Source organism: Salmo salar, chromosome ssa04 (genome assembly GCF_905237065.1).
Source record: "Salmo salar chromosome ssa04, Ssal_v3.1, whole genome shotgun sequence".
NCBI classification, from domain to species: domain Eukaryota; kingdom Metazoa; phylum Chordata; class Actinopteri; order Salmoniformes; family Salmonidae; genus Salmo; species Salmo salar.
Window position 1 is genome coordinate 47115937 of NC_059445.1, and position 16824 is coordinate 47132760.

Genomic DNA, 16824 nt, shown 5'->3' on the forward strand with positions numbered 1-16824 from the left:
CAAATGGTGATTCTAACATGTCTCAACTCAGAGGGTTGAATACTTATGTAATCAAGATATATTAATGTTTTATTTTTCATAAATGTTGTACTAATGTTAGAATGTTTCTTCCACTTTGACATTACAGAGAATTTTGTGTAAATTATTGACCAAAAAAAAGACAATTTACTCCATTCTAATCCCATTTTGTAATACCACGAAAAAGTGGGAAAAGTCACTGGGTGTGAAAATTTTCTGAAGGCACTGTAAATACACCTGCATTGCTAAAAGCTGCTACCACTCAGGGTTTAATTCCAGTTTGTCAACAAATTAATAATTGATATATTGGATTTACGTCTCCATCTCAACCATACATCAAAGTTAAATGGGACTAAATCAAATCAAACTTCAATTAAAGTGCATGTAAAGTTTGAAATGATTTAGTTATATTATTTTACTTAGATTTTTGGTTGAGATGGAAATGTGAGTTGCAATAAGACTAGAAAAATGCTATATTAATGCTGTCTGCAAACAACAAACTAGAATAAGATTTCCCGAATTATGAAACTGTATTCTTTCAATAAATAGTCTAGTGCTTCCATAGATAGAATGAGTTTCAGCAAAAAGTATTATCATGGTGCTTTGATTTATAGTGGAATGGAATTGCAAGGTGAACATTTTCCTCAATGATCAGCTAACGTTAGCTCCCTGTATTCCAACGTGCGACATGATGCGATCAGCGGTAGCTAGTTTAGTGGTTAGAGCGTTGGGCCAGGTTACTGGATCGAATCCCGGAGCTGACGAGGTAAACATCTGTCGTTCTTCCCACTGTTCCCTGGTAGGCCGTCATTGTAAATAAGAATTTGTTCTTAACTGACTTGCCTGGTAAAAAAAAAATGTTTAAAGTGTTTTTATCAAAAGCAATTACTTGTGCATGTGAGAACATAGAATCATACTCATTGCATGCTTAATATAGCCTAGGCTACGTCACTTTTGTTTTGAGCCGACTTCGCCGTGGGTTTTGAACGGGGCACCTGGCTCATGCCCGGGAGGTAGCCCGGTTCAAAAACTAATGCAACCCGTAGTCTGACGACTCACACTAAATGATTCTGCTGCTTTGCCGTTCGCTACATACTTTCATTGCCGAGAATAAACTGACGTCCGTGGGTGTAGCGTAGCGTTTGGCCGGAGCAAGGTGTTTGTGTAACCGGGCAAGGTAACCCGAACCAGTTATTCGAATTCACTGATCAACTCAACCATTTATTGAATGCCCCCCACACGTAGTTATATATTCTATTTGATATATGTTGGATATTCATTCTATATAAGTACAATTTATATGAAACCTTTGTTGTGCTAAAATTAAGGGATACACTTTGATATGACAACTACAGTACTACCCCCCCTCCCCCCAAAAAATGCTTTAGAAGTGGAACAGTCCAAGGGTTACAGGAAGTTGTAGCAGCTGCCATGTTTGGCTGCTTTGTTCAGGTTTCTTGTAGGTTTCCTGCAGATTTTTTTTTAAAGTGTTGCAATGGAACCGAGCTGGAGTACATTTCTATTTCAAGTAAGTACATTTTGATACCCGAAAAGTACGATAATTGACAGAATAACTGTAGCAAACTCAAGACATTCACGGTTTGACGTTTTTCAAATGTATAATTTTAAGTAAAGCTACCCAAGCAAAACAATGGTAAATAACATCCAGGCTTCCAGCTGTGAGGTAGCTCGGGCATGACGCTAAGAAATATCAGTTATTTTCTCTTTCATTTTGTTGTATTACTATGATGGTAAACATTTTTTAGCTTAATGATCTAAATAACTTAATTATTTAAGTTGACTTGTTAGATCAAAGGCGGCAAACATGAGGGATCACTCGCAGGGTCCAAGAACGCCACCGTTACGAGCCAGCCAGTCTGAGTCTCTTGTTTTTTTTGTTGTTGCACCGAACCATTAATGCGTTTTTTTGCTGTCTGATGGTGGGAATACTTAATAAACAACGTCTCGCCAGCCAATTAGTCTCCTAAAATAATCGTCCAGAGATCACTCGAAAACGAAAAATACTTTACCGATTGGCGTTTACTTCCTTACTATTTCGCTAGTCAGCGTTTAACTTTTTCCTTACCTCAAGTCGAAATAGCCAGCTAGTTAACTAACTAGCTTAGCTAGCTAAACATTGTGACTGCGGGTAGAGAGAATTCAAACTATGCACGCATGAAAGCAGTGTTTTTGCCACATTTATTTCAGTGCGACATACTGATTCAGTGATGGAGATTTCAATCTATAACGTTACTGTATACATATCTCCGATATAGCTACACGAACTACAAGTTTAACTAAATTGTTCAACATGGGTAACTGGTCACATTATATTATTTTTGATGATAGTCAAAACTATCGGATATTTCGCAATATAATTGTTGCGCTAGTTTGCTGTACCTGCACCAAAATGCCAGTATTTTTCCTAAATAACTTTTTCTATATCTTCTATTTAAATAGGGAGCAAATGTGTTTTCTGCACTTATTTTGGAAAGTTGTTTTCTAATGTCTCTCTTGTCCCTCTGCAATATGTTTGGAACATGGAATTGCAATGAATTCAGTGTCAAATCATGATACATATCGTATCGGCACTGAAGTATTGTGATATCGTTTCGTGAGGTCAGTGGCACGTAGCAGCCCAAATATGTGGTGGAATGATTAGATTTTGATTAGTGCTTGATTTTCAACAAATTAAGGCCAAGGAAACATCATAGTCTCGGATGTTATACATTAGCTGGCTTCTTGTGTTTTGTCTGATTGGATCCTTGAGGAAAGTTGGAATAAATTAGAATCTTGTCATTTTCCACTTTGTGGCACGCTCCACAACAACAAAACTATTCAACCCATTAGGCCTACAATGTGGCATTTCAAGTAATGGTGTTTAAACTGCTTTCAACCTGAATATAACATTCCAGATGGCTGATATACAGTTGAAGTTGGAAGTTTACATACACTTAGGTTGGAGTCATTAAAACTCGCTTTTCAACCACTCCACAAATTTCTTGTTAACAAACTATAGTTTTGGCAAGTCGGTTAGGACATCTACTTTGTGCATGACACAAGTCATTTTCCAACAATTGTTTACAGACAAATTGTTTCACTGATAATTCACTGTATCACAATTCCAGTTGACTGTGCCTTTAAACAGCTTGGAAAATTCCAGAAAGTGATGTTATGGCTTTAGAAGCTTCTGATAGGCTAATTAACATAATTTGAGTCAATTGGAGGTGTACCTGTGGATGTATTTCAAGGCCTACCTTCAAACTCAGTGCCTCTTTGCTTGACATCATGGGAAAATCAAAAGAAATCAGCCATGACCCCAGAATTTTTTTTTGTAGACCTCCACAAGTCTGGTTCATCCTTGGGAACAATTTCCAAACACCTGAAGGTACCACGTTCATCTGTACAACCAATAGTACGCAAGTATAAACACCATGGGGCCACGTAGCCGTCATACCTCTCAGGAAGGAGATGCGTTCTGTCTCCAAGAGATGAACGCACTTTGGTGCGAAAAGTGCAACTCAATCCCAGAACAACACCAAAGGACCTTGTGAAGATGCTGGAGGAAACAGGTACAAAAGTATCTATATCCACAGTAAAACAGTCCTATATTGACATAACCTGAAAGGCGGCTCAGCATGGAAGAAGCCACTGCTCCAAAACCGCCATAAAAAAGCCAGACTATGGTTTGCAACTGTACATGGGGACAAATATCGTACTTTTTGGAGAAATGTCCTCTGGTCTGATGAAACAAAAATAGAACTGTTTGGCCATAATGACCATTGTTATGTTTGGGGGGGGGGGGAAAGGGGGAGGCTTGCAAGCTGAAGAACACCAACCCAACTGTGAAGCACGGGGGTGGCAGCATCATGTTGGGGGGGGTGATTTGCTGCAAGCGGGACTGGTGCACTTCACAAAATAGATGGCATCATGTGGAAGGAAAATGGATATTGAAGCAACATCTCAAGACATCAATCAGGAAGTTAAAGCTTGGTCGCAAATGGGTCTTCCAAATGGACAATGACCCCACGCATACTTCCAAAGATGTGGCAAAATGGCTTAAGGACAACAAAGTGAAGATATTGGATTGGCCATCACAAAGCCCTGACCTCAACCCTATAGAAAATGTGTGGGCAGAACTGAAAAAGCGTGTGCGAGCAAGGAGGCCTATAAACCTGACTCAGTTACACCAGCTCTGTCAGGAGGATTGGGCCAAAATTCACCCAGCTTATTGTGGGAAGCTTGTGGAAGGCTACCCAAAACGTTTGACCCAGGTTAAACAATTTAAAGGCAATGCTACCAAATACTAATTGAGTGTATGTAAACTTCTGACCCACTGGGAATGTGATGAAAGGAATAAACGCTGAAATAAAATAATTATCTCTACTATTATTGTGACATTTCACATTCTTAAAATAAACTAGTGATCGTATCTGACATAAGACAGGGAATTTTTATGAGGATTAAATGTCAGGAATTGTGAAAGTGAGTTTAAATGTATTTGGCTAAGGTGTATGTAAACTTCCTACTTCCACTGTATGTCCTCCTTGTTATAGTATCACACACATTTTATACTTTAGATTATAAACATTCCTTGCAGTTTCTCACTCGTAAATGGAATTATGGGCCCCCAGCAGGAATGGATCAGTTTAACTGTGTCTGCAGGAGGTAGAATCGGAGTAGGCCCCCCCAGTGGCAAATGGCTCCATCTTGAAAAATTGATTATTTTGAATGGGAGCTCAGATTATTGGAGTGATTCAAATATTTACTCTCTGGGCAAGCTCTTTTTAGCCCTGTTTCTGCTTTGAAGTTATTACTGTAATTGTCCCAGCTAACTGTTCTATTCCCAACGTCTTGGACATGTGTAGCTGTTGCTTGCTAATTGTAATGGGACCAGAGCCTGTCGAGGGTAAGTGGCAGTTTGTCTCCAAACACTGAGTACAGTGCAGCCATTTTGCAGAGGATGGTGTTTGTGTGATGTGATTATGCTAATGTCAACAGTCGTTGATCAGTAGGTGTTAGGAAGTGACACATGGGGCGAAAGTTGATGTTAATGCAGCACTCTTGCTGATTTCTCCCACACAACTGCTAGTGGCCATGAATCATTGTGTCGTGTGTGAGTCATATTCACTTTCAGTGAGATTAAAGGACTTTTTCTTCATCTTGCAGACAGTATTTTGGTTTGCTGCACTGTCTGCTTAGCGTAACATATGATTGCTACGTCAGTTGTCTTCATGCTTCATTGATTCATAAGCATTTTGATGCACCTGCAATAACTGTGTAGGCGACCAATAACATTTGATCCTATTCCTACCAGATGCTTTCACCCATATGGAGGAGCACTGTTCATTGTGTTGTCTGAGTGAGTGTTTCTTTTATGCTATCTCATCAGACTATGAACCACCGTTTAGTCAAACGGTAGCAGCTCAGGGCCAGTGGGTTCAACTATCCGTCACTACTCGAGCAGAGTGGAAAAATCTTTTCATTTTGATTTCCCATTTTATGAGAAAAGTGGTGCTCGACAAAGGTAAGGTTATTGTGCTCTCAGAGAGCTAAAGTACTATAATCCTTTATTACTCACCTGCAACAGCACACTCAAAATAAAAGATGTGTGTGTCACAGGCTGCCTTGTTCCTGACAGAAAGGCTTTGTGACACTGGCTTCTGCATCCGCATAACTCACGCTAAACACCTCTCCCCTCTGGAGCCCTCATTCACTCATTGATCCCAAGGATGTTGGCAGCAGGGTGGCATGGCAATGAGCTAGAGAATGGCCACAATGACCTTCTCCTATATGGCCCAATCTCCCCTAGAGTATTTTAAAAGGCTACCCCAAGTATTCATTTCATATAGGTTAGCCTCAGGAGTTTTTTTTCTTTCTCTCCACCTATGCCCTGTAAGTACCAGCTGTGAAATATCTCCAGTTATAGCCCATAGCATAATTTTGGAGCTGCCCGAGCAGTGACTCTTTCACATTTAGATGGCCTACTGGAATTCATCCCTGCCTGGAGGTTATGTTCCAGCAATAATTGTTAATTTCTGTTTTCAGTACAGACTTGTAACTAATCTGATATTGAACATTGTCAGAGCAATACATTTGCGCTCAATGTTTATTCAAATTAAATCATTTTATTTGTCACATGCGCCGAATTCCCTGTGGCTCAGTTGGTAGAGCATGGTGTTTGCAACGCCAGGGTTGTGGGTTCGATTCCCAAGGGGGGCCAGTACAAAAAAAAATGCATGAAATGAAATGTATGCATTCACTACTGTAAGTCGCTCTGGATAAGAGCGTCTGCTAAATGACTAAAAATGTTTTTAAAAATGTACAAGTGTAAATTCTTACATACAATCCCTTAACCAACAGGGCAGTTCAAGAAGAGGTAAGAAAATATTTTCCAACTAAACGAAAGTAAAAAATTAAGTAACACAATAACGAGGCTATATACAGTGGGTACCGGTACCGAGTCAATGTGCGGGGGTACAGGTTAGTTGAGGTAATTTGTACATGTAGGTAGGGGTGAACTGGCAATGCATAGACAAACAGCGAGTAGCAGGTTATTCATCATGTTCTTCAATTTGTTTAGTCTTCTAAAGGCTGGGTAGGAAATGAACTATGCTATGCTACCAAGACTACCAACTATTATTTTCTATACTGAACAAAAATATAAACGCAACATGCAACAATTTTAATGGTTTTACTGAGTTACAATTCATATGTGACTCACCACCTGGATTTTGTCTAATGTAGCAAAATTGGATTTTTTCAAAAACATTTATTTGTACTTTGGATAAAAGTAGACTCAGAGCTACAAAATGGTATATCATACACTATATTTTTGACGAACAATGGGAAAGTAATTCTGCTTTGAAAGTTGATAAACTTGTAAACTCACTTTTGAGATAATGGCCTTTTGAATGTTTTGGTATCTATTGAAGCGCTCCTCTTTGTCTACACCCATTCAGCATCGTTCACACCCTCTTAAGCTTTAGCCCCCCCAATCTCGTTTTGCTTGCGGAGCGTACAGAGCGTTTGCCGACGTTTACTGACGCCAGTCATATTCAACTGATGTTGTACACTTCAGCTTAAGACATGTAGCTAGCTAGTTCCTTGTTTAGCTATCAAGCTAAACAAGGAACCTAGCTAGATAAACAGTGTAACATCACACACACGTAACGTTAGCTAACGAGCCAGCCAGCTAACGTTAGCTAGTTAAACAACAATGAACATAGTAACGACATGATTCGGCACTATCTTGCATTAATCTGCTGTGAGCATACCAAACAGGTTCAATGTTAGCTAGCTAACATTAGGCTCTAACTAGCAAAGCAAACGACTCTGGGATACGAATAAAACGTCAGCTAGCCAGCTAATGTTAGCTAGCTAACAGTACACTTTAGCTTGAAATTAAATAGCTTTCTGTCAAAATTAGAAACGTGTAATGTCTGAAAGTCTAGCGTTAAATACCTACAGTACCTTACCCATATACATCAATGCATGATCGACGCGTCTCCCTGTCACGGATGCCATGCTACGGTTGCCCTTAGTTTGAAGATGTAATCTGGAGACAGGTGTTTTCTCCATCTCTTTAGCTGTCATACTCTAATTCCGCAGATTTCAAAACTCCATCCTCCAGAAAGTGGAGCAACACTTATGCAGCTCCACTACACGATACATAAAAAAAAAAAGAGAAGCTGCGTTCAACAGGATTACCAACAGACTGACAAGCTCAAATAGACAGAAGCCTTCTATATGGCATACCAATCCAAACTCTTCTCTCTGCATGTCTAGCCCACTCATTATCTCAGCCAGTCATGGCTAGTGCGGCGGTTGCTGTCTTTTTCTGTGGCTTAACCAACAAGCCTCGTAATTTAAATATTTTATTTGTATTTACAGATGGCATACACGTTTGTTATTAAGGCACATGAAAGTTCACATGTTCCAGAAGGCATTTCTGCTAAAAAACTAATTTACATTTTTTTTATGGCTCTCCTGTGAAGTCGTCATGTATTTAAATTCATTGATTTCTTTATATTTATTAGGCATAGGCCCACCCACTTGAGAGCCAGACCCAGCCAATCAAAAGGGCTTTTTTACATTTACGTCATTTAGCAGACGCTCTTATCCAGAGCGACTTACAATTATTACAGACAGAAATACTCCTCAGTTTCATCAGCTGTCCTGGTGGCTGATCTCAGACGATCCCACAGGTGAGGAAGCCGGATGTAGAGGTCCTGGGCTGGCGTAGTTACACGCGTTTGTGAGGCTGGTTGGACGTACTGCCAAATTCTCTAAAACAACATTGGAGGCGGCTTATGGTAGAGAAATGAACATTAAAATCTCTGGCAACAGCTCTGGTGGACATTCTTGCGTTCAGGATGCCAATTGCACGCTCCCTCATCTTGAGACATCTGTGGCATTGTGTTGTGTAACAAAACTGCACATTTTAGTGGCCTTTTGTCCTCAGCATAAGGTGCACCTGTGTAAGATCATGCTGTTTAATCAGCTTCTTGATATCCCACACGTTTCAGGTGGATGGATTATCTTCGCAATGGAGAAATGCTCACTAACAGGGATGTAAACAAATTTGTGCTCAACATTGGAGAGAAATAAGCTTTCTGTGCGTATGTAAAATTTCTGGGAACTTTTATTTCAGCTCATGAAACATATGACCAACACTTAGCATGTTGCCAATCATATTTTTGTTCATTATATTTCACATGGAATTAAAAGCCAGTCGCCAATCAGTACTGTTAGTCTTTTCAGAATCGTTTATTCTCCCTGCCTTCCATTTTGATGTTATTTACGTTGGAGTGACCTCAGTCTTCAGAGCACATTTGTATCAAAATGGTCAGAGCGGCATGAAAGCGCTGCAGTTCAAGGACCTCTGTCTTGGGGCCAGGCTGTCTGCTGCTGTCTGGATCAGTGGGTCGGAGACAGACAGACAGAAAGAAGGCTAGAAAATGATGATGTTGATGACTATTCCTGGAAGGTATCGAGCGCGAGCAGGTGCGCAGACAATAGGGGCTGGTGGGCACGGTGGCTTTCTTCCTGAGTTACCAGGCCCCCCTGGGTCTGAGAGCGCGATGGCTCGTCTGGGCTGAGGCTTGTCTGGGCTGAGTCGTGTGTGGAGAAATGCAGCCCCTGTCGCGTGAATAGAGGAGCCAAATCAGAGAAGATGCGCGCACACACAAAGACTTCCTGTTGGGCACTTGGTGCGTCACTGGCTGGATTCGTGTCTTCCACAATAGGGCAGATGAAGTAAGGAGGAGAATGTGGGATTCGTTTTTAGTTTCTCCTCTGTTCCCCCTCCCCTCTTAGCTGGCCCTGTTGGATGGATGGCTGAACGTGAAAGGGAAGGGTCGGATATTTAACCTTGCCCTTTCATGCTCTTTGCGGAAGAGAACATGGTTGTCTTAATTGCAGCATCTCCCCCCCTTTTATTTCAGTTGGTCACTGTAAGACGGGTGGGTTTGTCCGTCTCCAGACAGTTGTTTCTTTTGATGAAACAACCATGAATATAGTGTCAAAGTATTTCCCCCTGCATCACCCATATCATAAATCTCTCAATAGAACAAGTGCGGGTTCCAAATGAACTGAACCTTGCTAGGGTTATCCGACTACGCAAGAAAAGTAGTAAGGTAGACCAAGGTAACTACAGGCCTTGTATCTATTCTGGGAGTCCTTTCCAAAGTCATTTTATAAACGTTATGTAAATTTCACACAATTTCTGAAATCTGCATATGTACAAAAATATTGATGAACGGGTATTTTAACCCCGCCATTCACCTTTAATGGTGACAACGGCCTTTATCTGCTGTATAATTTGGAACTGTTGGCATTAGGCCACAGCATGCAAAATACCAAGTCTTGTTTAATATTTAGTTTTATCAATAGATTATTGGTTTTCAATGAGTATGTTTTCATGCAGACTAATATTTTCTGAGCAATCTGTCAAATTCTGAGGACATGTAATCGCCTTGGTTGGCGTTCCAGCTGTGTATTTGACCTGCGCAATGCCAAGCGTGTGCAAAGCTGTCATCAAGGCAAAGGGTGGCTACCTTTTTTTTGAAAGAATCTCAAATATAAAATATATTTAGATTGAACCCTTTTTAAAATATTTTTTTTTAGTTACTACATGATTCCATATGTGTTATTTCATAGTTTTTAATGTCTTCACTATTATTCTACAATGTAGAAAATAGTAACAATAAAGAAAAACCCTTGAATGAGTAGGTGTGTCCAAACTTTTGAATGGTACTGTATATTTTAAGAATATAATGGCATATAAAATACATTTTTTTGTTTCTCTTAGAATAAAAACCTTAGTGTGAAACAGTTTTAGTAAGTTATAAGCTACGGTCCAGTTGCAGCTTATTCTGACAAAGGCGAAACAGTGTGTTTTTTTTTTTGAGTGTGAGACAGGATGAGCAATTCTTATTAAACAAACACTCCAATAGGCTACGGAAGCAGGAACAGCATAGGGCTGAGTGACTCACTCATTCTTGGCTTTCGTTCAAAATAAGTTATATTACAATGCAGGGTTGAAGACAAAATCTTTCTGGTTGTCGTTAGCATCCATTCTCTCCTCACTACAGCTAATTTTGTTTTTAAATTATTATGTAGATTATAATAAATGAATGTTTGTAGGAGTTGATTTGTTTTTTTGTTAGGGCAAATCTGCTCTGTGATATTGAGTTAGAAATGTACATTTACATTTAAGTCATTTAGCAGACGCTCTTATCCAGAGCGACTTACAAATTGGTGTACAACTTTAGAGTACTTAAGCATCGAATACATTGCAAGTTTTCCCTTTTCGGGTCATTAGGCTACACTTTACAATAGGACTCAACTCTGACTGACCGCAGCACCTATCTGTAGTCTAAACTGTGGCACAAATGTTTTTTTTCTCACACCTAGCCAACCTATTAGACTGTCCTTTTGGAAGTTAATGGAGGTGTGAATGAATATTTGTCAGTCTCTCCTATCGCACGAGTCCTGCATCAGGCAACAACAAAAATCAGTTGGCGGGTGGTCCCGGAGTTGAGTAAATACAGTGGGGCAATTACACTTTAAATGTGGACTGACGATTTTTGAAAATAGGATACTTGTGCCTTACAGCCCCGTTACATAAACAAAGAGTTGATGTTATGCAGTGCCGCTCAAAACTGCAGAAAACATAAGGCCAGCTATTGCGAAAGAATACTTGTGGATCTTGTTGATTTTTCACTTCAAGAGCCCTACTGTCCACCTGGTAATTGTGTGGTTTCAAAGGATAAAGCTTCACCTTCAGATGGATGTGTGTTTTCAGAGAGAAGCCAGCTGCGAGCCTGCGACCAGGCACAGTGGATGACATCCTTTCCTGCACAGCAATTTGAAGAAATCCAGTGATGAATGGACTGTTTTTGGAGTTGTTTTAGTATATTTATTTGTCTAATGTTAGACTCTTTAAAGCAATTTGAGTTGTCAGTGTGCTGCATTGCATTGTGGGAAAAAAAACGTATTTTCTTAATTCATGGCATGGTTTCTTTTTAGCCAAATGATGAGAAGACATGCAGACAATTTAATTAATGCAGGAAAAGAGAAATAATAGCCTACTGTCTGTAGTCGTAAAAACAATTATGCTAAATACATTTATATTATTTTGTTGGGTAATGGATCGGCTCTCGGAACTCATTAAGAGGCGGCTTTGATCTTCAATATAATAATTCAGAAGGTTAAACCCGTAGGTTTTAGGCTGTGTGGCGGAGAGTGATGTTGGGTCTGGGCAGGTGGGGTGTGTGGTTTTTGTCTAAAAAGACAAAATAAAATCTTACAGAAAAATGTAAGGAAAAATGACAAGCTTGCAACATGCATCTGATTTATTAGTTATGAATTGTATTTATTTGATTTATTTACATTCTTCATTGTAACCACAATGTCACAAATAATTGAAAACACACAACATGAGCAGATGAACATTAAAAAAATTGTGTTTTATATTTAAAAAAATGTACCCCCTTTTCTCCCCAATTTGGATCATGTCTCATCGCTGCAACTCCCCAACGGGCTCAGGAGGCGAAGGTCGAGTCATGCGTTCTCTGAGGAAAAAAATAAAATGCATGACCAGCCGAACCCGCACATCTTCACACCCGCCCGCTTAACCCGCTCTTCATGCGCGTCTATTCCTCTTCAGTAATGTTATATTTATTTATTTTAGCAGTGATGGTGAGCTGGGATGCAGAACCAGACGCTGATGAGTCTTCTGTTGGTTGGTTTGTACATTTGTTACATTGGAGCAGCCCGTAAAGCGAGCTATGTTGATTTTTGTATCATTGCGACAGGCATGCTTGCAGCTTTACAGTAAAGACAACGACATCTCTAGTCTAAACGGTTAAAAACATATGACCCATATTACCAAATATGTATTTTTTTGTTTCTATTGGGAGTAGCGCGCATTTTATACTGAACAAAAATATAAAAGCAATATGCAACAATTTCAGATTTTACTGAGTTCATATAAGGAAATCAGTAAATTTAAATAAATAAATTTGGTCCCTAATCTATGGATTTCACATGACTGGGCAGGGGTGCAGCCATGGGTAGGCCTTGGAGGGCATAGGCCTAGCCACTTGGGGAGCCAGGCCACAGTCTGGTTGTCTGTGGTTGTGAGGCCAGTTGGACGTACTGCGAAGTACTCTAAAACTATGTTGGAGGCTGCTTATGGTAGAGAAATGAACCTTCAATTATCTGGCAATAGCTCGGTTGGACAAACCTGCAATCAGCATGCCAGTTCTGTTTTGGTGCTTACGTTTTAAGTTGGGGGCATTGTGTGTATGCATGTTTGAGAGAGACTGTTAACTGAAGCGTAAAGAAGGTTTCGTGCAGTGTTTTCCTCTTACTGACACAATGACATGCATGTACAGTGCATTCGGAAAGTATTCAGACCCCTTTTTCCACATTTTGTAACATTACAGCCTTATCCTAAAATGGATTAAATGGTTTTTTTTTCTCGTCAATTTACACACAATTCCCCATAATGACAAAGCAAAACAGGTTTTTAGATATGTTTGCAAATGTATTATACATTTATAAAACTCACATTTACATAAGTATTCAGACCCTTTTGTTGAAGCACCTTTGGCAGCGATTACAGCCTTGAGTCTTCTTGGGTATGATGCTACAAGCTTGGCACACCTGTATTTGGAGCGTTTCTCCCATTCTTCTCTGCAGATCCTCTCAAGCTCAGTCAGGTTGGATGGGGAGCGTTGCTGCACAGCTATTTTTAGGTCTTTCCAGAGATGTTCGATCGGGTTCAAGTCCGGGCTCTGGCTGGGCCACACAAGGACATTCAGAGACTTGTCCCGAAGCCACTCCTGCGTTGTCTCGGCTGTGTGCTTAGGGTCGTTGTCCTGTTGGAAGGTGACCTTTCATCCCAGTCTGAGGTCTTGAGCGATCTGGAGCAGGTTTTCGTCAAGGATCTCTCTGTACTTTTCTCCGTTCCTCGGTCCTTACTAGTCTCCCAGTCCCTGCCATTGAAAAACATCCCCACAGCATGTTGCGACCACCATGCCAGGTTTCTTCCAGACGTGATGCTTGGCATACAGGCCAAAGAGTTCAATCTTGGTTTCATCAGACCAGAGAATCTTGTTTCTCATGGTCTGAGAGTCCTTTATGTGCCTTTTGGTATACTCCAAGTAGGCTGTCTTGTGCCTTTTTACTGAGGGGCTTCCGTCTGGCCACTCTACCATAAAGGCCTGATTGGAGTGCTGCGGCGTGCTGCGGCTGTCCTCCTTGAAGGTTCTCCTATCTCCACATAGGAACTCTGGAGCTCTGTCAGAGTGACCATCAGGTTCTTGGTAACGTCCCTGACCAAGGACCTTCTCCCTGATTGCTCAGTTTTGCCGGGTGGCCAGCTCTAGGAAGAGTCTTGGTGGTTCCAAACTTCTACCATTTAAGAATAATGGAGGCCACTGTTCTCAGGGACCTTCAATGCTGCAGAAATGTTTTAGTGCCATTCCCCAGATCTGTGCCTCGACACAATCCTGTCTCAGAGCTCTACAGACAATTCCTTAGACCTCGTGGCTTTGTTTTTGCTCTGACATGCACTGTCAACTGTGGGACCCTTTTTATAGCCTTTCCAAATCATGTCCAATCAATTGAATTTAGCACTGGAGGGCTCCAAGTTGTAGAAACATCTAAAGGATGAACATTTGAAACAAGATGCACTTGAGCTCAATTTCAAGTCACATAGCAAAGGGTCTGAATACTTATGCAAATAAGGTATTTCTTATTTTTAAATGTGCAAACATTTCTAAACACCTGTTTTCAGTTTGTCATTATGGGGTATTGTGTGTAGATTTAGTTTTTTTTATTTAATGCATTTTAGAATAAGGCTGTAACAAAATGTGGGAAAAGGGGAAGGGTTTCTGAATACTTTCAAATACACTGTATATTCCTTCCTCCCATTCCTGAGCAAATCAGCATTCTATTATACAGTGAACAGTGTGATGTTAAATTCAGTGTGTTGTATTATGTAGAATTGTGAATTTCAGTGATGTTTTTAGAGAACGGTAACACGTGTCCGGGGGAGGGAGCGAACAGGATGCTAAGCCTCATTCCCCCCCCTTGGTATCGTGATACTACTTGTTATCATGATACTTGGCCTGGTGTCGTTTGTAAAATGTTGGTATTGTGACAACACTAGAGCGCACTAGAGTTGAGTACACTATAATGTACTGAACACTACTGTACTGAACTCTACTTTACTGTGCTGGACTGTACTCTATTTTGCTGTACTTTGTTGTCCAAACTTGTAAAACAGACATCTTTTGGTACAGATTTGGTCTGGACCAACCAAATTTAGTATTTTTGGGGGGCAGAACTCATTAAAATAATACCCCAGTGTGTTGAATAATACCCAAATATGCAAAGGAGGATAGTGCATATATTATACCTATTACATCACCATGAAGAGAATGACATTCATATCCATAATTATGCATATCTGTGTATTACAGAACAGGAACCCATGATGAAATTCCTTTCAACGCAATTCCGTTACCGGGTGGAAGTCCACTTCACTTACTGTAGTTCAATAACCAATTCTTTCTGCAGACATTGAATCTTAAATTCTTACAAAATTTCAGGAAAACGTGGACACATTTGTTTTAACTAACTTTACTTCTGCACAGTTCTTTCAGTCACATCCTTTTCTTTAAAACATGCCCCTGTCTGGTTCTGGTGCAGTGTGTCTGTGTTCCACTGAAGTGTAGTGCAAAGGCCTGATCTAGATTTTAGAGAGCTGTTTAGTAGGCTTGGGTGGTATACTGTATACCGGTATTTGAAAATAGCCACTGGATGTTTTTTTTTTTTTTTGTAGATACTTAAATAGCAGTAGTCAACTTGTGCAATACGTTAAGGGATAAAGAACATTGCGTTCTTCATTTCACCTCTCATACATAAGGGGCTCCTGAGTGGCGCAGCGGTCTACGCACTGCATCTCTGTGCTAGAGCCGTCACTACAGTCCCTGGTTTGAATCCAGGCTGTATCACATCTGGCTGTGATTGGGAGTCCCATAGGGCGGCGCACAATTGGCCCAGCGTCGTCTGGGTTTGGCCAGGGTAGGCAGTCATTGTAAAAATGTATTTGTTCTTAACTGACTTGCCTAGTTAGATAACGGTTAAATAAAAATATTATGAAGCTTACCAGTAGTCCACAAGTCACGTGGTGTTTGTTTACACAAGCACACAATGACAAGAGACCGGAGCCTTTTGAGTAACTGTTGTGCAGCACGTGCCAGGTGATTGTAGATGAAGTATGGAATTCACAACTAAATGTTTGCCAGCTAGATATCTTAACTAATAAGTTAACTGTCTAAAATGTGCTAAATGCTCTGCAGTTGTGGGTTTGGATTGCTATTTTAGTACTAAGTTCACTGTCTAGCTAGGTGGTTAGCTTCATCCAAAATCAAGCTTCGCTTGGTAACAGAGAATCCCCTCCTGGATCAAGAGCCTTGCTGTCTAATATTTGTGTGTGCAGAAAACTGTGAGTAGCAATTTTGAGATGCTTGTATAACATTATGAGCTGGGATGTCGTCTGTTCTGAAAATAGTTCTGTTCAGGCTGTATAAAATGTTTGCTATGTGCTCGTTAGCATTCTCAATGGGATTTTACATGTAATTGTTAGCATTATTAACCTCCTGATTAGAGGCTGTGTGGTTAGAAAATAGTATTCAGTGGCGGTATTACTGAATATCCTGGTATGACAATCTGGATACCGCCCAAGCCTACTGTTTAGTCTGCACTGAAGCTGAGGAGACAGCCAGACAGACTAGGTATTCCAGCGCTGCGTGTGATTTAATTTATTAATGTCAGTCGGCGTGGGTAGCTTTCAGCTTTGACGTCACTAACCTTTTCCCACAGCGGGGGACCTCGACCTGCTGTGCAGTACAACCATGTGCTCTTATAACTGAACTGCCTGATTTTAGCAGCAGCAGCACACGAAGGCCCCTCTCCGCCAGCTCTTTTCTAATTGGGCTGCTTTGGGTGGTGACTGGACGTGACGGTTCTCTATTCAGGTGGCGGGTTTCCACTGTGTGTTTGTTGCAATGTGACAGAGATTCACCGCTGTGGTTAGATGGGAGACTTCCTGTGGTGCTCACTCTTACCTGGTGTCTCTCCTCTGCTTCCTGAAGGGTGGCTAAGGAAACGAGGCTTGTGGCTTGACCTGCGCATCTCCAAAGCCACGCAGTCACACCACTGAGAGGTTCTCGCTCCAACCCTAATCTAGTGCACCTGATTCTAATAATTAGCTGGTTGATAAACTGA

At 40.7% G+C, this 16824-nt stretch overlaps 1 protein-coding gene across 4 annotated transcripts in view; it reads left to right on the forward strand.

Annotated features, from left to right (window-relative positions):
• The window catches only part of LOC106603282 (vascular endothelial zinc finger 1), a 62721-nt gene that overhangs the window by 19163 nt on the left and 26734 nt on the right, over window positions 1-16824 (forward strand). For 2 of the 4 annotated variants that reach the window (XM_045717017.1, XM_045717018.1), the window contains exon 1: window positions 706-784. The exons of 1 other annotated variant lie outside the window; for it this stretch is intronic. In XM_045717017.1, the coding sequence (XP_045572973.1) occupies window positions 707-784 (78 nt within the window). In that variant the 5' untranslated portion in view covers window position 706. Of the gene's footprint in view, window positions 1-705; window positions 785-1424; window positions 1547-16824 lie in introns of those variants that run through there. One more of the 4 variants, XM_014196734.2, reaches the window with a different exon arrangement.